This window comes from Camellia sinensis, unplaced genomic scaffold (assembly GCF_055761805.1).
Source record: "Camellia sinensis isolate YWXY unplaced genomic scaffold, ASM5576180v1 Unanchor1, whole genome shotgun sequence".
Lineage (NCBI taxonomy): Eukaryota > Viridiplantae > Streptophyta > Magnoliopsida > Ericales > Theaceae > Camellia > Camellia sinensis.
Genome location: NW_028128987.1, coordinates 5,255,921 through 5,278,139, shown reverse-complemented (window position 1 = coordinate 5,278,139; position 22,219 = coordinate 5,255,921). Strand labels below are relative to the sequence as shown.

At 37.7% G+C, this 22,219-nt stretch overlaps 1 protein-coding gene across 1 annotated transcript in view; it reads left to right on the top strand.

Annotated features, from left to right (window-relative positions):
• LOC145814029 (beta-glucosidase 12-like) overlaps positions 1-13,773 on the top strand; it is a 30,567-nt gene extending 16,794 nt beyond the window's left edge. Inside the window, exons 7-13 of the mRNA XM_082910531.1 lie at positions 11,915-12,170; positions 12,333-12,448; positions 12,552-12,769; positions 12,854-12,885; positions 12,985-13,087; positions 13,216-13,324; positions 13,446-13,773. Of these exons, the coding sequence (XP_082766657.1) occupies positions 11,915-12,170; positions 12,333-12,448; positions 12,552-12,769; positions 12,854-12,885; positions 12,985-13,087; positions 13,216-13,324; positions 13,446-13,623 (1,012 nt within the window). The 3' untranslated portion in view covers positions 13,624-13,773. The remainder of the gene's footprint in view (positions 1-11,914; positions 12,171-12,332; positions 12,449-12,551; positions 12,770-12,853; positions 12,886-12,984; positions 13,088-13,215; positions 13,325-13,445) is intronic.
• The last annotated feature ends 8,446 nt before the right edge of the window (positions 13,774-22,219 follow it).

Below are 22,219 nucleotides of genomic sequence, written 5' to 3'. Positions count from 1 at the left end.
CGAATAAAAAAGAATTCAGATGGCTCTATTGCTAGGTACAAATCCAGACTGGTTGCCAAGGGTTATCTTCAAGAGGCTGGTGTTGATTTCAAAGATACCTTTAGCCCTGTAGCCAAGCAACCAACCATCAGAGTTTTCCTTTGTGTTGCTCTTCATTTCCATTGGTCTATTAAGTAGTTGGATGTATCTAATTCCTTTCTTCATGGAAAGCTTGAAGAAGAGGTTTTTATGAATCATCCACTTGGTTTTGAGGATCCTCAATTTCCTATTCATGTGTGTAGATTAAACAAGGCTCTTTATGGTCTTAAACAAGCTCCCAAAGCTTGGTTTTCTACTTTTTCCTCTTTTCTGCTTTCACTAGGCTTTATTACTAGTCATTGTGATAATTCCTTGTTTGTTCAAACTACTGCTACCGCTCTTACTTATCTCTTGGTCTATGTTGATGATATTCTTGTCATTGGTAACTCTTCTTCTTATATCCAGTCTTTAATCTCTGAGCTTCATTATATTTTTTTCTCTCAAAGATCTGGGTTCTCTCTCTTTGTTTTTGGGTATTTCAGTTATAGCTTCTTCTTATGGGTTTTTCTTATCCCAGTCTCACTATGCTTCTAAGCTGCTTTAGCAAGGAGGCATGACTGGTTGAAAACCTGCTCCTTTTCCTCTTAGTCTTCATTCTTCTTCTATCTCTTTATTCTCTTCCCCAACTTTTTCCAATCCTTCTCTCTATAGAAGTCTTGTTGGTGGCTTGCAATATTTGACCATCACTCGCCCAGATTTGGCCTTTGCTGTGAATCAGGCTTGTTAACACATGCAAACTCCTTCTCAAGATGATTTTGCAAAGGTTAAAAGCCTGCTCAGATTTATTCAAGGGACCCTTCATCATGGTTTGCATTTTTCTTCTAGTCCCTTTGATCTTCATGTTTTTTTCAGATGCTGATTGAGCTAGTAGTCCTTGTGATAGAAGATCTACTTCTAGCTTCTGTCTTAATCTAGGTTCAAATATGGTTTCTTGGACTGTTAAGAAACTGCCCACTGTGGCTAGGTCCTCTGCTGAAGCTTAATACAGGTCCATGGCTCAAGCTACAGCTAAGGTATCTTGGCTTCAGATGTTGCTTCATGATATGCATATCTTTTTATCTATTCCTGTGCTTTGGTGTGATAATTTGTCTGCATTATCTTTGGCCTCCAATCCTATATTTTGTGCCTGAACAAAACATATAGAAATTGATTATTATTTTGTTAGAGAAAAGGTGTCTGCTAAATAACTTCTCATTCGGCATGTTTCCTCTTCATATCAGATTGCTGGTGTGTTCACTAAAGCTCTCCCTATTAGCAGATTTCTTTTCCTCAAATCCAAGCTTCTAGTTGATCTTCCTCCTTTCAGCTTGAGGGGGGCTGATAACAAAAGCAGCAACTCAGTGTCTAGTGTCAATGCCATGCTTCCCAACAGTGACAATGCAAACAGGTCTAAGTCTACCAAGTCTAAGTCTAAGAAACAGCAGCAGCCCAAGGACTTGTGGTCTACGTCTGCTAAGTCTCAACAGTAGCAGCTGTGCTAGAGCTCTATAGTGTATGTAGGTTAAGAGTAGTTTTTTTATCTTAGTCAAAGAGGTGTGTATGTTAGAAAACCCTCTTAACAACTATTTGTTAGATTGTTAAGACAATTATACTGCTGTGTATATAAATCTAGAGATCTGCTCTTGTAAAGATAGGTTGGATTCATTTTTGTTAAATAATATCTTTTTAGTTTTTCTCTCACTTTCTCTTTTCTCTTCATCACACCAAAGCACATGAATAGAGAAAGAGATATGTATATCATGAAGCAACATCTGAAGCTAAGATAACTCAGCTGTAGCTTGAGCCATGGACTTGTATTCAGCTTCAGTAGATGACCTAGCCGCAGTGGGCTGCTTCTTAGCAGTCCAAAAAACCAGATTAGAACCCAGATAAAGACAAAAGCCAGAAGTAGATCTTCTATCACAAGGATTACTAGCCCAATCAGCATCTAAAATAACATAAAGATCAAAGGAACTAGAAGAAAAATGCAAACCATGATGAAGGGTCCCTTGAACAAATCTGAGCAGGTGTTTAACTTTAGCAAAATCATCTTGAGAAGGAGTTTGCATGTGTTGACAAGCCTGATTCACAGCAAAGGCCAAATCTGGGCGAGTGTTGGTCAAATATTGCAAGCCACCAACCAGACTTCTATGGAGAGAAGGATTGGAAAAAGCTGGGGAAGAGAATGAAGAGATAGAAGAAGAGGAAGGAAGACTAAGAGAAGAAGGAGCATGTTTATAATCAATCATGCCTGCTTACTATAGACGCGCCCGTGGGCCTCATGCTACAGTTCGGACTCAAATGTCACGGTTCTGAATCTAATCCTGCAAAGTGCAATGCGAGACGGATAAATCACCAAAGAGTCCAAATCCGGCAAATTATTTTGAAAAACTCATTTTTTTAGAAAGAAGTGCCAAACATGGACTGCTTTGCCAGATACAGAGTTGCCACCTAAATATTTTATTTTTGGGAAAATTTAGGAAGCCCTGACTCGTGCCTAAGGCCACGTGTCCGTCATCACCAAAGTTGCCTCGGCTCGGGAACTTGGGTACGATTGGGGAAGGTCAGCTATGAGCACCCCCGCTCGCCCGATCAAAGATCGGACACTACTAAACATGATATCTTGTTTTTGAAAACACATGCGCTCTTATTCTCGTTAATTAGCTAATCTTACTATATGATGTGCACAGCAAAATAAGTATAGACTAGATCGCCTAATTTGGAACAAAGCATTACATATCCGTTTGTTTGGAAAATGGCTTGGAGTTTGCTACTCGTAAGTAGGCTAAAATACGAATTTGATGAATTGTTCCAATTCAAGTAATCCAACCTTCACTCACAGGCATTCAGGCAGTTATATCACATAAGCAGTTAGCCTCATGGCAGCACTCACACTCATGCAAGACGCTAAAGCATAAACACTTACAGTGTACTCCAAGCCAAAATAGAAACTAGTTAGTAATCAATGCATGATCCTAGTTCATGTTAAGATGGCTAATGCAACACATGTGAGAATGTAATTAAAATAGGCTCGGCTATTCTAGAATGGCATATGAAATGCAATAATTGATACATGTATTCAACTTGGAATCGAATTACAATGCAATTAGTATGATGCGCCGAGCCCGGTGCATGCAAAATAGATGAATGTATGCAAACATGCAAAGCATAAGGATGCTAGACAGATGAATGGATGCAAACATGCAAAGCATAAGTATGCTAATTGAAACATGACCTAAAACTAACCAACAAAAGCAGGTAAGTAAAAGGGAGAAAGAAATGGAGGTTGGAAGACATGCACACACGCATATACACTTATTACAAAATTGGCCCTCTCGACGGAGGATCCAAACAAATAATACATGCCAGCTAATTAACTAACTAACAAGCTAATTAATTATTACAAAACCGAATAAATAACTAGCTAAAACTAATTCTTACAAAACTTAATTAATTAACAAATTAATTAATTACAAAATGAAGAACAACAAATAAAGCTGCTCCAGCTCTGTTCACAGAAGCAGAAGGGTATGCATGCTCGCATTCGGTTTCTCGCCTCGAAATGCTCTCCGGTTGCTCTTTAGAGGCTCTGTCTGCAGAGTGTCCTGAAGGAATTCCTGCTGAACCTTACCAAAAACATGCTGGGGAGTGCATCAGTGGCCTACCGGCCATGGGGAGCCACTGTTGACCAAAAATAAAGGGGGTGCTGGCCAACAACAAGGCACTGTCGGCCATCTGCAAGGCAATGTCGGCCACTGATGTGCTGGGATACCAAGCTGCAGTAGAGCACAAAATAGAGAAAAGCGAGGGTCTCCCAAGGGTATGTACGCACTATGCCACCCCATATCACCTCAAAACATCAAGGGGGAGGGCATAGTTTGATCCACGACCATCAGTCACGCATCCCGATACATGATGGCCAAAGATCTAACTTGTGCAAATCAATGTGAAATGAATGCACAAATAAACACATAAGTGCCTAGAACTCTATCATGGATAATCAAGAGCGTCAGCGACTGAGAATTGAGACATGTTTCATCACTTGAAGTATGAAACGTTCCTCATTTCTCGTGCCCGGATTAACACTTAACCCAAACAACAATGCAACACAAGCGTGGCAAACATGTGATATGACTTAAGCATGCAAACATGCAATGCAATAACTCAAGCATGCAACATATATATGAGCATGATGCAATGCGACTGACATGCAATAGGCATGCAATCCTAAACATGCAAACATGCATAGCATGCAACAACATGAAAAGATGGACTTAAACTAAAATGGATAGCTCTCGAATAGGCCCAAATCAGTGGCCATCAGACCAAAACAAAGGCACCAAAAGACGAGGCATGTAAGCATACAAGCTAAGCCATAAACTAGGCAACAATGCACGACACTCAAAGACACTCAAAGCATGATTGAAGTGGGAATATGGCAATGCTACATGCTCTGAAATGAAACATTAAATGATGCCAAATCATCTAAATAGCTTAAACATAGCATGCATGAAGAATCAAAACACAAAGCTAGCAAGGCCAATTATACTACAGCTATACAAAGCACGAAGGATATGGCAAGGGCAATCCAAAACAGTCCTAGTACATGTTAATATAAGACTAAAACATGCATGGAAGTAAGCCAAAACAAGCTAGCATGGTGAGCATGAGGCATGATGCATACAAGGCAAATAAGGTGGATTACACTACACCTATTAAGACCAAGCATGGGATGACTCAACCGACAAAAATTAGAGTTACAACATGGCATAATAACTCCAAAAATGCACTGATATGATGAGCCAAAGGCTTAGGCTTAATGGCATGCACAAAAGTTCATTCTTGAGGCATAAAGAACCAAGCCTCCAAGGCATTAAAAGCATGTCAAATGCAAGTGTATGACTACATTTTATGGACTGAAATAACATTTAGAATGATGGCAAAGCATGCAAACATCATATGTATGGCATGGTAGGGGCCTCAAAACCCAAGACTAGCTAAAGCATTTACACTATAGCTATACAAAGCATGAGTGATATGGCCATGGCAGCCCAAAACAGTCTAAGAACCGCCCAAGATAAGAACAAAATCATGCTGGAGCAAAGCCAAAATATGCTAGGATGATGAGTCAAAACATCATGCACATAAAGTTACTAAGTAAGATTTGTTCTACAAGTACATGGAGCATGCAAAAGATGACCAAACCGGCTATGGACAGAGTCATGACATAGCAAAACATCACAAAAAACATGCTGAAATAGACTCAACATAAGCTAGGCAAACATGCTACTTTGAGGAGCCACAAATGGGATTACACTACACATACAAGATGCATGCAAAAAGTGACCAAACCATCCATGGACAGACTTAAGGCTGGTCCTAAACGTCACAAAAAATTGCCTGAACTAGGCCTTAAAAGCATAGAGATGCAAGCTCCTTTGGAAGGCCAATAATGCAAGCAAACAAAAACAAAAAGAGAGGGGGTCACTCCTTTGATTTGAGGCCTCAAAACCACATGCCTACCACTGAAAATCCACTGGATTTCAGTGGTTAGAAGGCCAAACCAAGGCTAGCTCGGAGGCCTTAAGGCATGACTCAAAACAAGGCCAAACAAGGCAAACTAGAGGGTTGAAGACCCTTAACAGAAAAAAGACCTTAAACAACCACCAAAAGCACTTAAATAAAAGACTTTTTTTAGTTGAAAGCAAGGCCTAAAACAATATGCAAGGATGGCCAAAATGAGGTACACAAAAGTGCTAAAAATGGGAAAATGCTTACCCTTGAAGATCAATTTCGAAACCAGCAACTTCAGGGGGGTAAAACCTCACTTTCAGAGCTCAAGTAACCCTCCCAAGAACCTCAGTCCAATGGTGGTGGTGTATCTTTAAGTGTTGTAGTGTAAAAGTGCAAGGAAAATGGACTTCAAGGCACAAATCAACAACAATATATATATAGAGATATTTCTTCTCCAAAAATGCTCAACCTCTCTTAAGGAGAGAGGCTCTCTCCTTATATAGAAGGAAAACAATGCAAAGCTTCTTCAAGAAGCTTAGCAAGAGCTTCATCCCTCCATACACGTGTATGGAGGGGAGATAAAAGGATTTCAGCTGGCTCAAAAGATCTGGAGTGAAACCTGCTGAGACAGGGGTTCTGCCGGCCATCATCAGTGGCCGACAGTGGCTCATTGATGGCCGGCAGGCTCAATCAATGGTCGGCAGCAACGAAGTGGGGGCCGGCATGGCAAAAAGGTGGCCGGCAGTGCACCAAGAAACACATTCTGAAAGGACCAAGTCATGGTCCAAGAATAGGGTAGAGAGGATACAGGGTCTGGAAAGCTCGAACCTGTGACGTTCTGCCATGAAAGTCGAATACCCGATGAGCAATCGAACTTGTGGCTGGATGTACCCGCAAGCACAACCGAGTCTTGAGGATGGTCAAAAATGGCGTGTCTACACTTACTAAAGGAACTTAGAAACATAGTGAGTTTGGGATAAGAAAAACCCAAAAGAAGAAGCTGTAACTGAAATAGCCAAAAAGAAAGAGAGAGAGAACTTAGGTCTTTGAGAGAAAAAATAGGATGGAGCTGAGAGATTAAGGACTGAATATGAGAAGAAGAGCTACTAGTGACAAGAATATCATCAACATAGACCCATAGACCAAGGGATAAGTAATAGTGGTAGCAGTAGTTTGAACAAACAAGGAATTGTCACAATGACTAGTAACAAAGCTTAGTGAAAGCAGAAAAGAGGAAAAAGTAGAAAGCCAAGCTCTGGGAGCTTGTTTAAGACCATAAAGAGCCTTGTTTAATCTACACACATGAGTTGGAAATTGAGGATCTTCAAAGCCAAGTGGTTGATTCATAAAAACCTTTTCTTTAAGCTTTCCATGAAGAAAGGCATTAGATACATCCAACTGCTTAATAGACCAATGGAAATGAAGAGCAATACAAAGGAAAAGTCTGATGGTTGGTTGCTTGGCTATAGGGCTAAAGGTATCTAAGAAATTAACACCAGCCTCTTGAAGATAACCCTTGGCAACTAGTCTGGATTTGTACTTAGCAATAAAGCCATCTAAATTCTTTTTGATTCGAAAGACCCATTTACAACCAACAACGTGCTGATGAGCAGGAGGAGAAACAAGAGTCCATGTCTTTTAAGTTTGAAGAGCCTGAAATTCTTCAAGCATAGATTGATGCCAACGAGGACACAGCAGAGCATCTTTATAGGTTCGAGGCTCAGTGTCAAGAAAAGTAGCAAGCATATCAACTTGGGAAGAGACGACTGTCTTACTTCGAGTGGCATAAGATGAGAATTGAGAGAGTGAGAAGAAGGAAGAGGATGAATAAGAATAATAAGATTAATACTAGGTGGAGAAGAAGATAAAGAAGAGGAGATAAATCCATAATTATTTTCGACAGGACTGGAAGCAGAAGGTAAAGAGGTAGGAACAAGAATTGAAGCAGAATTAGAATGATTTGGTGTATGAGAAGATGGAAAATAAACATGAGGAGAATCTGAAGCTGAAACCGAAGAGGAAGAGATAGGGATCTGAGAAGAAGACAAAGTAGAAGTAGTACCCCAAAAGAATGACTTAATAGCAGGTTTGGAGGAGAGAAGAGGTGGTGAAGAAGAATCAGAACAAGCAAAAGGAAAAGAAGATTCATCAAACACAACGTGTCGAGAGATGTAGATTATACCAAAACTAGGATCCAAACATCGATATCGCTTGTAGCTTGGATGGTAACCAATGAATACATAAGCCTTGGATCTTGGTTGCAATTTGTGAGAAGTATAAGGCTTTAACCATGGATAACATTTGTGGCCAAAATTTCTGAGAAAACCATAATCTGGTACCATCTTAAACAAAACCTCATAGGGACTGAGATTATTCAATTGAGGAGAATGCATTCTATTTATCGGATAAGCAGCAGTAGTAAGTGCCTTAAACCAAAATTTTAGAGGCACTGATGATTGATCAAGCAGTGTAATTGTTGTCTCAATAAGATGTCTATGCTTTCTCTCAACAACTCCATTTTGAGATAGAGTATGAGGACAACTAAGTTGATGAACAATTCCAGAAGATTTGAGAAAATCCTCAAATTGCCCACTAGTATATTCTCCTCCCTCATCAGTTCTTAAAATTTTAAGAGAGGTTAAAAACTGATTTTCAGCATAGGATTTAAATTCTAAAAACTTAGAATATACTTCACTTTTATAAGAAAGAGGATAGAGCCAGGTAAAATGACTAAAATCATTAATAAAAACAATATAGTAAGTAAAGAAAGCATGTACTTTAGTGAAAGGCTCCCAAACATCTGAGTGAATTAGAGTAAGAGGAGCATGAGTTTTATTAGATGAGAGTACAAAAGGAAGTCTATGACTTTTAGACATACAGTAAGAATGACAAAAAGTATTACAATCCTTATGACTAAGAGACAAGCCACTTTTATTTGCAATGGTATAAAACACAGTAGAAGAAGGATGCCTTAGTCTCTTATGCCAAATAGTAGCAAGAGAACTAGTACCAGAAAAAGTTTTGGGAGAAAATGAAGAAGAAGGAAACTAGCAGAGTCCATTGTGATGATGTCCTCTACATAGTACCTTGTTGGTGAGCTTGTCCTGAATCACAAAGGACTCATTGTCAAAAGTAATGCTACAATTATTATCAGAAGTAAGCTGATGAACAAATAACAAATTGGATGATATTTGTGGTACATGAAGAAGATTATTAAGCCTAAATTGAAAAGAATAAGAGGACAATATACCAGTGCCAGAGTTTTGAATTGGACGAGTATTGCCATCACCAATCATTACTTGATCTTGTCCTTGGTAAGGTTGATAAAGATGAAGGTTGTTCAGATCATTTGTAAGATGTGAAGTAGTAGCAGAATCAACATACCGTGGTGCTGAAGAAGACTGCATAGATGTGGACATAGCAGAAAAATGAGCATGAGCAGAAAAGGCTCTAGGATTAAAGGAAGGCATTTGTGAAGGTCCCATGGTATAAGAAGGAAACACAAGTTGAAATGAGGTATTCAATCGATGTTTACACTCTAAGGCAGGGTGATTTCCTTTTTCACAGATTTGACAGATCAAGCCATAGCTCTGAGGTCTGCCTCATCTTTTGCCTCTTTGGTTATTGTACCTACCACATCTAGACTGATAGCCTTGAGATCTATTACCTCCTCTATTTAGAAAAGAGAAATTATGAGAGGAAGATTGACCAAAATACTACTGATTCTGATCAGACAGAACATGTGAAGCAGCTGGAGCATTGTCTGTGGTGGAATGAGAACCCGTATTAGCAAAGAAAGCAACAGTGAGCTCAAAAGTGCCATGCTTGTGACCATTTTCGAAATGTATAGCTTCAGAACACAAGAGAGAACATAGTTCATCCAATGTAAGCACCTCTGATTTGGCTCGATGGTGGTTTTAAAGGCATTATACTCATCAGGTAAGCTATTCAGTACCAGAAGAATTAAATCTTCATCACAGATTGGAGATGATGCCAAAACAAGTTGTTCAACAAGATCTTTAATTTCTTGAAGATAGGTTTCCATAGATTTGGATTTCTTTGAAGTAGCACTCAATTGATTCTTGATCTGATGAATATGAGAACAAGAAATTGATGTAAATCTTTTCTCAAGAGCAGACCAAACATCTTGGCAATGCTTCAGGTGAAGAATGGAAGAAAAAATAGAAGGAGTAAGAGTTACAATTATGCAACTGAGAAGACAAGAATCGATCAACTTCCATTGCAGAAACTCAGGATTGGAGACCGAGTTGCTGCTAGAATCGCTAGTTGTAGTAGATGGACATACTGTAGATCCATCAAGAAAACCAAACAACTCAGTTGCTTCAAAGAAATTTTGAATTTGGCTTCTCTAAATTGAATAATTTGAAGCTTCAAGTTTGATTGTAATCAAAGAGTTAAGACTGGAAACAAGTAGAATAACGTTTGAAGGCAATGATGGCTTCTCAATTTGAATCACTATTGTTGCTCGTGAGAGCTTCAGAGCTCTGATACCATGATGAGAAAAGAGAAAGAGAGAGAAAAACTGAAAAGATATTATTTAACAAAAATGAATCCAACCTTTCTTTACAAGAGCAGATCTCTAGATTTATATACATAGCAGTATAACCATCTTAACAATCTAATAAATAGTTGTTAAGAGGGTTTTCTAACATACACACCTCTTTGACTAAGATGCACTAAACTACTCTTAACCTACACACACTATAGAGCTCTAGCACAGCTGCTGCTTCTAAGACTTAGCAGACGTAGACCACAAGTCCTTGGGCTGTTGTTGCTGCTTAGACTTAGACTTGGCAGACTTAGACCTGTCTACATTGTCACTGTTGAGAAGCATGGCATTGACACTGGAGAGTGAGCTGCTGCTTTTGTTATCACTTTCTTAGGGTTGATGGTTGGGCTGGTGTTAGCAACAATTTAGTTCAAGTCCAATCGACAGTGATTGATCGACAGACTTGAATAAATTTCAAGTAAATACAAATAAAAATTAGGTTTTGTGGTTGAGTTCTATGTCTTAAATAGATTAAGGATTTCTTTGGAGATAATTTAAATGGAGAAGAAATGGAACAAAACAGAATAAAATATGTATTTATTCAATTAAATTGTCACTTGTTACTAGTTACAAGAACTTAAACAAGAACAAAGAAATGAAAAAAAATACAACAGTCGACAGTGAGACGAGAAGAGAAGTGGGGGTTGGAAAATTATTTAATCTACTCCCAAAATAGCTAATTTAAAACTACTTCTAAATAATTCTTCAGGAGTGTGATTGATAGTTGTTGATGATTGATTCACCTTTGTATCTCTCTTGACCTATTTATAAACTCAACCACATGAGAGAAATAGATAATCTAAGCCTACGATTTCCTCAACAAGCCCATGAATCCCTTAACACTATCCATATCCTATGTTTGATAGGAACCATTTTGCAGATTTCGTGCTTGATTTGATCTTGGCTCATTGATCTCACCAACTAACTTTCAAATTGATACAATTGCTAACTTTCTAGCTCTCCATTTAACATGTCATCATGCTATGTCCTTAACACATCTGTCATGTCACGTTAGCATGCCTGTCGACAGAAATAATAATAATAAAAACAAATGTGGTCAAGATTATTTTTTGAAAATAGTTTATGATTTCCATCGACATATCATAATCGACTTTGACCATAATTAATAGGCGACAATTGATAGAAAAATAAAATGTGATGTAAACAGTTGGGTTTATTGTTTCTTTTCTGTTATGGACTCTTTGTTGGGCTTATTTAGTTATTGGAATATGTTTATCCAAACGCAATTCTTATTATATTGTAAATGAGTTCCTATCAATTTAACAAAATAATTAAATAAATAACAATAAAATAAAAATTTACTAAATATAAAAAAAGGGCATAAATCTAAATGTTTGCGATGGTCAATATCTTTTTTTGTTTGTTTGTTTATTTTTTTTATTTTTTATGCTTGCCAAATCATTTATTTTAGTCAATCAACTGTGACGAACAATTTAAATGCTTTATTTTCATCACAAAGCCTTGTAGGTGAATTTAATTGTCATGAAAATAAAAATAAAAATAAAAATAAAAATCATAAAATTTGATGGAGAATTTAGAGTATAGATGTGTCAACAACACATATATTATGGAAATTTGCTTAACATTTCTGTAAGAGACATAAATTTGGATTCCATGCATGAGCATCCTATGGTAACCTAGAGATGGAACTAGTCATCGAGTTGAATGTTTGATCATCACATCTTGAAATTAAGTTGTAAGACATTTTATTATATTACTGCTGAATGCCAACATTAATGATCAACTTTACAGGGATGACTATCAAAGTTTTGCAGAACTTTGCTTTAAAGAATTTGGTGATAAGGTGAAGCATTGGATAACCATAAATGAGCCATGGACATACAGCTTAGGTGGGTATACAGTTGGTCAATTGGCACCAGGGCGATGCTCTTCATGGCTACAATTAAATTGCACTGGCGGAGATTCAAGCACTGAGCCATATATTGTTTCACACCACCAACTTCTTGCTCATGCAGCTGCAGTAAATTTGTACAAGCAGAAGTATCAGGTTGCACATGAAACCCCTATGCAACTGCATATATATAATTCACATTATCAAAGCGTTCTTAAGCAATTTTACGTTTAAGGATAGGATATGCTAAATAAGACAAATTTTGGATACAAATATATTATTAGATGGTTGTGAATTAAATGTTTAAAATGTAAATAGGCATCTCAAAAGGGCAAGATTGGAATTACACTTATTACACAGTGGATGGTACCTTTCTCGAAAGCAAGGCACAACCATAATGCTGCATTAAGGGCCATGGATTTCACGCTTGGGTGGTAAGTGTTTTATATATGTCCTTTTTGTGGTCAATAATATTGGTATGAGTAGAGTTACCAATTTATAATATGGCCCAACTTTGTTTTTCCGTGTGTATTGCAGGTTTATGGAGCCACTAGCAACTGGTGACTATCCACGTACAATGCGAACTCTTGTGGCAAAACGGCTCCCTAAGTTCTCAAAAGAACAATCCAAGATGTTGAAAGGATCATTTGATTTTATTGGATTAAACTACTACACTGCTAATTATGCAGCATACGCACCAAACTCCAATAGTGTATTTGTCAGCTATTTGACAGATTCATGGGTTAACCTTACAAGTAAGTACAAAGTCTTGTGCCATTATTAATTACACACTTAACATAGCATTGTCCTAACTAGACATGATTATTTTGTTATGCTAGCTGAGCGAAATGGTGTTCCAATTGGTGCAAAGGTAAGAAGTAGAAACTTAATCAGCTCTCCTTATCGGTTGTAACTTGCCTAAAGATGGAGATTTTCATGATCAAGTCTATAACTTCACGTGATCATGCAGGCTGCTTCAAGTTGGCTCTTTGTTTATCCAAGAGGCATTTACGATGTTCTACTCTACACGAAGAAAAAATATAACAATCCTCTTATTTACATCACTGAGAATGGTAATAATAAACTCATTAATGATTTTTCAATAGTGTCAAAAGACCATTTTTATTTAGAAATACAAAATATAAAAATTTGTAATTAGACATTAAGTTGACACTGAACATCCCTAACTTACTGTTTATAGGGATTGATGAAGTGAATAATGCCACACTATCGCTTGAAGAAGCCCTTGTCGACAACATGAGGATACATTACTATTACCACCATCTTTCTTTCCTTCTACAAGCAATTAAGTGAGTTCCCAATGAAAATTGTTGCATTTAGAAGATCTATGAGTGCTCGAAAGTTATACCTTTAAAAATTATAAGAGAATATTGCATCTAACCTCTGTTGTTTATTGCATTCTTCATATAGGGATGGCGCTAATGTGAAAGGATATTTTGCATGGTCACTATTGGACAATTTCGAATGGGACTCAGGTTACACAGTTCGTTTTGGCATAAACTATGTAGATTTCAAAAATGGTTTGAAAAGATATCCTAAACTTTCAGCCAAATGGTTTAAGAATTTCCTCAAAAAAAGAGATATGTAACGTTCTAAGCAATCAAAGTCGAGATGTAATAATGACCAAATTTTCAATTTGGGTTGTTTATTTTTGGTGACAAGTCGTCATGACTCATTGGTGCTGGACTCTTTAGCTGAATTCTGAAAATGGAAGTGTAATGATCGGTTTGTTTCAATTTTTGCAATTGTGTCACTTTTATAATTTTAAGTTGTATTATTTTCCTTTGTGCACATGTGGTTGGCAGGAACATTTCTCGAGGTGTATGCACTTGTTTAGGCTTGAGTTAGGTGGTTGTGCTGTGGTTAGTTAGTGGTTCCTCTACCCCATCACACCCTTCACGGCCAAACCCTCAATACTTTGTTCTCCACGCTAACTCCCTTGCTCGGTCTCAAAGCTTCATGTGTCTTTTACTTCACTGCAATCATTACTACCAACCCCTTCTTTCCACCCTCAGTTTTTTGTTTCCTTTACCACATCACATCCCATATGGCTAGTTCCATTCGATGACATTCCATCTCATTGGCCACCATACTATAGCAAAAAACCAAGCCAAAGAAACCCTACGCCATTACAAAGGACATCAATAACACCCAATTGCCAAGGACTTCCCTATCGTCATCTATAACCCACCACCTCCAAACCTTAGATTGAGCTCACTCACGATGATGGATTCTTTCGGTTTTAATGGCTGTCATGATTTCCCTTTTGAGGCCAAAGTCTTTCATCATCTTTGTTGAGGTCGGCTCACTATGAGACAATTGTTGTGTTTTTTTTTTTTTTTTGATTAGCAAAAAACTTCATCGATGAAGAAAGAAAAAAACATGCCACCTTACAACAACAAAGCTGGGACAAAAAGATTGGTGAGGAACCAATCGAAACAGCCCAAAAAGAAACAGAAAAACGAAACAAAACAAGAGCAAAGCAACAGAGTAGCAGCAGCAATACAACAGAAACTCCCCTGTAAAACTCCTTTTTTCAAAGACAAAAGGAAAGCACAATCACCACAAACACTCCCAGAACAGCAGGGGCAGTGGCAGCAACGCTCCCAACTAGCAAAGTAGCAGTAGCAATACCACATAAGCTCCCTTGTAATACACCTTTCTTCATAGACCAGAAGAAACACTATCACCACAGACATTCCTAAAACAGTAGTGGTGGCAAGGCTTCGAACCATTCTCTAGCTCAACATAAGACATCAACCAAGGGGCAACCTGCTACTTCCAGCACAAGCCATAATCTGATGAAGATTGGTGACTATTTCCTACACTGAATACTGCATCCTCGCAATATTCAATTTACTCCAAAGTGCTACTCTTACCTTCACCAACTCTGCTAATTCAATCCAATCTGCTGGTTTGCCAATAAAAAAAACCATCATTCCTTGCTTTCCATAATGACCACAAAACAGCTAAGGTACCACTTTTCACATTCTAAGAATCACCTTACTGAATTTGACTCATGTCCACCAGAGCAGTAAATCCTCAATTGAACCAGGTAAAACCCACACCAGACCCCACCACTTCATCATATCAGTCCACACCTTCCATACAAATGGGCAAAACAACATCAGATGATGAACTATCTCCGCCTCTGATTTACAGAACATGCACAATGAATCTGATTCCTCATTTAACACTCCTAAATTTTTTAACATAGTGGCAGTTTTAAGTTTACCTCTCCAAGCTAACCAGCCACAAAATTTTACCTTGGGAGGAGCAAGATTTTTCCACAATACCTTATTAACACTGGGAGTTGGACCTTTTGAAGACATCCACCACTCCCATGCTGCTGCTACTGTAAATGACCTTTCTGGATTGGCTCCCCACTGACAATAGTCCTCAGACTCCAAAGAGAGAGTAGGTGCTACCCTAAGCAACTCATACAATCTTTGTACCTCCTCTTCCTCCCATGATAACAGTGATCTTCTGAACATTAAGTTCCACTCATTTGAATGAACCCTCCTCTGGTAAATCTGCTGAACAGTGCTACCTTTCCCCTTTGACAAGCTATACAATCTAGGAAACTCCTCATTTAGGCATAAATTGTTCATCTACTTCTCATTCCAAAACTGAATTCTACCCCCATTCCCTACTGATATTTTAAGGTTTAATAAATAAAACTAAACCATAGCAGGTCTTCTATCAACAAGTTTGAGGATATCACTCCAAAACTTGGTGTAGCTCGACTTTTTGTACTCCTTTTAGAAGATGAATATCCTTACAGTTCTGACTCCCGTGGTTCTGAATCTGTTTTCACAAGTGGAATATGAAACAGTGAAAACACGAAAAGAGTCCAAATCTGGCAATTCTTTTAGAAAATTGATGTTTGAATCAAATGCCAAAAATGGACTGCTTGCAAGATTTCAGAGTCGCCACCTAAATATTTTTGAAAAATTTAGGAAACCTAAGACTCGTGCCAAAGGCCATTAGTCCATCATCACCAAAGTGTCTCGGCTCGGGAACTTAGGTACGAGAGGGGAAGGTCATGAATTGAGCACCCCACTCGCCCGATCAAAGATCGACCTCTACTAATCATGATATGATTTTTATTTACATTATATGATCTTGTTCCGATTATTAGCTATTTTCTACTATGTGACGCACATACAAATAGAGACTAATTTGCAAGGATTGAAATATTTGATTTCGTGTTTTATTTGAAATTATTTTGCGAATTTGCCACTTGAAAAATGGGCTTAAAATGGACATTAATCAAACTATCCCAATTCGAGCAACTAACCTTCATCCACATGCATTCAAACAGTCATATCATTTAAGCAATTAGCCTCATGAAAGTATGCTTTGACATGGTAACACAAGCATTCGATGCAAGATGCTAAAACACAAAAGTACTCACCTAGTACTCCGAGCCAAAACAAAGCAAAATAATTAGAAAAATATGCATGCTCCTAATTAATGCAATATGACTAATGCAACGCATACATTATGTAATTTATAAGCTCAGCTATGAGCATGACATATGATTCCATTCAAGACATATGATAAAGCATGTAGTCAAGTAATGAATTCGAACATTGATATTGGGTTAGTATAATGAGCCGAACCTTGTATGCATGCAAGACAATGAATGCAATGCATAAGAATGCTAATTTGAAAAATGATGTTCCTATACTAACCATCGTAAGTGAGTAAATAAAAAGGAGAAAGACATGGGGTTAGAAGATATACAACTTATTACATAATTGCCCTCGTGCAAGAGGGTGAGAATTAAAGTCTGAAAGTCCAAATTAAACTAATTATTACAAAACCAAATGAATAAATAAGTAAAGAATTAACTAGCTAACTACTCTATTACAACAAGGATAATAATGAGAAGTAAACTAACTATCTAGGTTAATTAGCTATAACAATTACAAATAAACAATAATGATAATTACAACACTAATAGGATTATAACAATAATAATAAAAATAACAACACTCGGAGCATTAATCTACAACATTGATGTAAGCAAGGATGCATAAGGGTTGCATGCATAATGTCTAAGAACAGCTCTGTCTGCCTAGGCCTTCTCTGTTTCACCTTTAGCCACTACCCTCTGTTTTCTGCAAAACATACTACTAACCAAACATTGATGGCTGGCCGACCCTCAATGAAGCCCGGCCGGGCCTAAATAAGGTCGGCCGTGCCTTAATTTTATGCAAAATTTTATTTTGTGCTCTGCAGTGAAAATAGTGCAGACAAAGTTATTCTGAAATCTGTTTGTCCCTCTTACACTTCTCTGTCATGGGAAAGCCTCAAGAGAAGGTTGGAATCGTTTCTAAAACCATCAATGAGCAAGCTGATTGGTTGATGATTCTAAATACAATTTGGACAAAATTCAATAAATGCAATGAACATCAACCACCCCTCCATCCTATCATAGAGTTAACTCAAAGAAGGAGGTAGAGACGCTTCAAGGTTCATCAAAACATCATGAATTAATGTAAGACAACCCTTGACACAATGGATTCGACATAATGTCTGGCCGAACCTAAGCAATATGAATCATTTTCTTTATGTGGGTTGGTTCATTTTAAATCAATTCATTAGTCTTTGCCATCCTTTAATCCATTAAGTCCAAGATGATTGTTACGTTCACTAAAGATTACGTCCACTAATTGAGAAACATGTCAAACAGCAGATGATTCTCAACATGAAAAAGTGACTACGCTGTTGACAATGAACCTTCGTAGAGATTAAACCATTAAATATAGATCTCTAGTTCATGTTTTGGATAACTGCCAACCGATTGAAACAACTCTCAAATGAAAGAGATGAATGGTAAGTTGATTATTAAAATGAGGTTCTTAAACATGGAAATTAGACAAAGAAAAGCTTAGAACAAAATACAACAAGCTATGCATAAGGACTTGTGAGACAACAAGCAAATTAATCAAAGCATAAATTAATTAAATAAATTAGGATATCCCTAAAACATCCCCTAATAGGCTAAAACAGTGGCCAAAAATTATGATAAGAACATGAAAAAAAATAGAAAGGAATAAGGCAAAGTGAATGCTAGTAAACAAAAGCAACGAGATGTGGTTAACCTCTCCATTTTTTTGGAACCTCAAAGCATGTTTTTTAACCTTTATTGAACTTTGAAAATCAGTTTGTAACCCAAGAAAATAGTGGCAAAAGCAAGAGAAAAAGTTATGGAACAAAGCCTAAGGAGGGGTGGCTAACCCCCTCATTCTTTGTAACTTTTAATCACATATTTCAGCCCCTCAAACCAATCCAAAAATAATGTATAAAGCAAGGAAAAGAGAGGAAAAGAGTGAGAGAGAAGTAAGGAAGAAGATGCAAAAGTTATACCTCTTGAAAGAGATGATGCTTGTAGTTAAACAAACTTGATCCTAAACACCCTCAAGTTTGTGAAAATTAGGTTGAAATCTCAACAAAAAGCTCCAAGAACAAGCTCTAATGATGTATGTATTGTGTATGTATAGCTAAAAGGTGATATGAGGTCAAGGAAGCCTTTGGAAGAAAGATGGATGTTCTATCAATGCCTAAGCCTCTTGGAAGGTTTTCTAACCTTAAAATATGAAGTGGGAGGTCCAATTTATAGAATTTGAGCCAAAATGGTGAAAAATATCTTCAAACAAAGATATTTGTTCAATTCCCGCCAGCTGTCTGTCTGGCGCCATTGAGACCTAGCCAGGCCCAAAAACCCACGACCGGGCCTAAAAAGCAAGTCTGGAAAAGTTTTCATTGAGGCCCAGCCTGGCCTCAATGAGGCACAACCAGTTCTAAATGGACTCGGCCGGGTCTAAAAATCCGCATTCAGGCCCAACTTCAAATGGACATATCTCCCTCATCTGGACTCGGCATATTTTTCTAATGGTGGAAGCCTCACATCTAGATTCTAAGTGGTTAGAGATATGCCTAATTTAGTGAAGGCTACGCATTCTTTCTCAACGGTTTGATGCTCAACCCTCTCCCTAACTAGTTTTCTTTCCTCCCCTCCAATTTTATTCAACTCCAAACAAAAAAAAAGATGTTTTTAAAGATTTTTCAAAGATTTCACCTCCCTTCCATGTATCTCCACTTTGTCCTTACTTGGTTTACCAAAAAGTGCAATAGTTTAATTGAAATGCGAGCCTTGGAACACCGTAGAAGCATTTAAAAAAATATTTTGAAAGGAAGGTTTTAAGGTCTAAAATAGTTTGGCCAAAATGGGGTGTAAGGTTTGGGATTAGAGCTTGAATCCAAATTTTTTCACTGAGAATTCAAAAGATTACATAGTGTAACTTTCATTATAGGGTGTTTGGAATAAAGCGCCTAAGTCTTAAGGGCGGTCAAAAATAGGGTGTCTACACTTGGACACTGAAACAGTAGTAGAACTAAATGGGACCCACCTGTCCCTCACTACACCATACTTACAGCACATAATCCGTTTCCACAGGGCTCTGTCCTCTAACCCAAATAGCCACCACCATTTAAGCAAAAGAACATCATTGACCTCTCCAAGATTTCTAAGCCCCAAGCCCCTTTGCTCAATGCTTACTGATATCTCCCTCCAGTTGACCATGTGAAGTTTTTTCTTTGTATCAGAATCTCCTCACAAAAATGCTGCCTGAATCCTCTCTAACTGCTTAGCCACACCCACAGGTAGTTTAAAAATTGATAGGAAATATGATGGTAAACTGGATAGAACTGCCTTAATCAGTGTGATTCTACTAGCAAAAGAGAGTATTTTTCCTTTCCATGAAGCCAATTTCTTCTTGACTTTCTTAATCACTGGTTTCCAAGTGTTTTTCTTCTTGGATTCGCCCCAAGAGGTATGCCCAAATAAGTAATAGGAAGCTTTCGCTATGATAGTGCAGAACAGAGACAAAATCTTTGATATCCTCCTCATTAACGCCAACCCCACTCAACACACTCTTGTGGAAGTTAATTTTTAACCCAGACATTAACTCAAAAATCTCAAGATTCTCTTTATAGTAACCAATTCCACCCTATTTGCCGCACAGAAAATAACAGTATCATCTGCAAATTGCAAACGAGAAACCTTCAACTCATTAGGCCCTATAGTTGCCCCTCTTAAATTACCCAACTCCGTTTCCCTGTCAATCATCAAATTCAAACCTTTAGCAATAATGTTGAACAAGAATGGTGATAATGGATCACCCTGCCTAAGCCCTTTTTGAGGTATAAATTCAGCAGATGGAGAATCATTTACCAATATAGAAATCTTAGCTGATGATATGTATGTTTTGGTCCACTTCACCCATTTTTCCTAAAACCAAAATTCATCATCATTGAAAAAAGAAATTCCTAATTTATTGAATCATAAGCCTTTTCAAAGTCTAATTTCAGAATAATTCCTTTTGTTCTAGATGATTTCCACCAATCCACCACTTCATTAGCAATTAATATGCCATCTAGAATAAACCTTCCCCCTCAAAATGTTGATTGAACTTCAGTAATAATTGATGACATTACTTTCTTTAACCTTCTAGACAAGACTTTAGCTAAAATTTTATAGACTGAATTAACAAGGCTGATTGGTTTGTAATCACCTAAATCACTTGGGTTCTCTTTCTTTGGTATCAAAGTGATAAAAAAACTATTCAAACCTGAGACTAGCTTCCCATTCTCATGAAATTCAGTCATGAACTGCAGAATCTCACTCTTCATTATCTTCCAGCACTTTTGAATGCAAGCCATGTTAAACCATTTGGCCGAGGAGCTTTATTCCCATCACAATCATGTATAGCTTCCCTAATCTCTTGCTTTGTGAATACTGCTACTAGATTATCATTCTATATATAGTCAATAGATGAAAATATGCCAGAAAGTTTAGGTCTCGAACACCACTCCTCAGTAAATCTTCTTACAAAGTAATTAAGCACTGCCTGTTTAACTCCATCTGGTTCCACTAACCTCACTCTCCCTCTCCACAACTAAATCCAACATATTTTTCCTTTGCCTAGAACTTGCCATCATATGGAAAAATCTTGTATTCTTATCACCACATTTAGCCCACACCATTCTAGATTTTCGATGCCATAAGCTCTTTTTTCTCCTACTTAAATTCCATACTAGACTTCTTTCTGCCCTCCTGATCATTTCAGATTTAGATAGAGTCCTTGATTCAGCTACCAAATCAAGTTCATGATACTCCTCCTCTGCCCTCTTTAATTGAACATCCACATTTCCAAAAACCTCAGAATTCCATCTTTTGAGATGGGTCCTCAGATTAGCTAACTTCCTCTTTAATCTAAATCCAGCCCATCCTGGATCAACAACTTCCTCCTAAGACTTCTTCACTTCAACTTTGAACTTAGAATGGAGTAACCAAGCATTAATAAACCTAAAAGGTTTTGAACCCCAATTTCTACCATCTTCCTTTAACAATACTGGGCAATGATCAGATATACTTTTGGGCAGTCCCCATTGCTTAAATGAGTATTCCTCAAGCCATCTACTATTCAAGAGGAACCTATCTATCCTGCTCCACCTCTCCACATCTTGAGCATTACACCATGTGAAACTTCTTCCTAACATAGGCAAGTCCACTAGACTTAACTGATCAATTAACCCATTAAAATCAGTCATGCCTCTCTCCCTTCTTGAGCGTCCCTTTCTTTCACTAATATACCTAATCTCATTAAAATCTCCACCCATACACCAAGGATTAGTGTAATGGGTTTTTAATCTACCTAGAGCATCCCATAATTGCCTCCTCTTAATTACATCATTTGGGGCATATATATTGACTATAGTGCATTCAAAAGCCACTCCAGCAATTCCTGAAAGCATAACAAAATTCTTGAACTGCAGCACTCCTTAAGTCTTAATCTATCTAGTCCAAATGCATAACAAACCTCCTGCAGTACCTTCTGCATCCACCCCCATGAACTCTATCTTTTCAAATGGCCACATCTGCTTAATGAACTCTTCTTCCATGTTACTCCTTTTTGTTTCTTGTACTAGCACTACATCCATTCTTCCTTACTTTATCATTACCTTTATTTTCCTCATTTTTTTTTTGTGTGGTCTTGTTAGACCTCTAACATTCCATGTCATTATCTTCACAAGGAACCAAATATTACACCTCCCCCCATGCATTAGCTACTTAAGCTTTAACAACCATTCCCCTGCCTTCAATCCTTTCC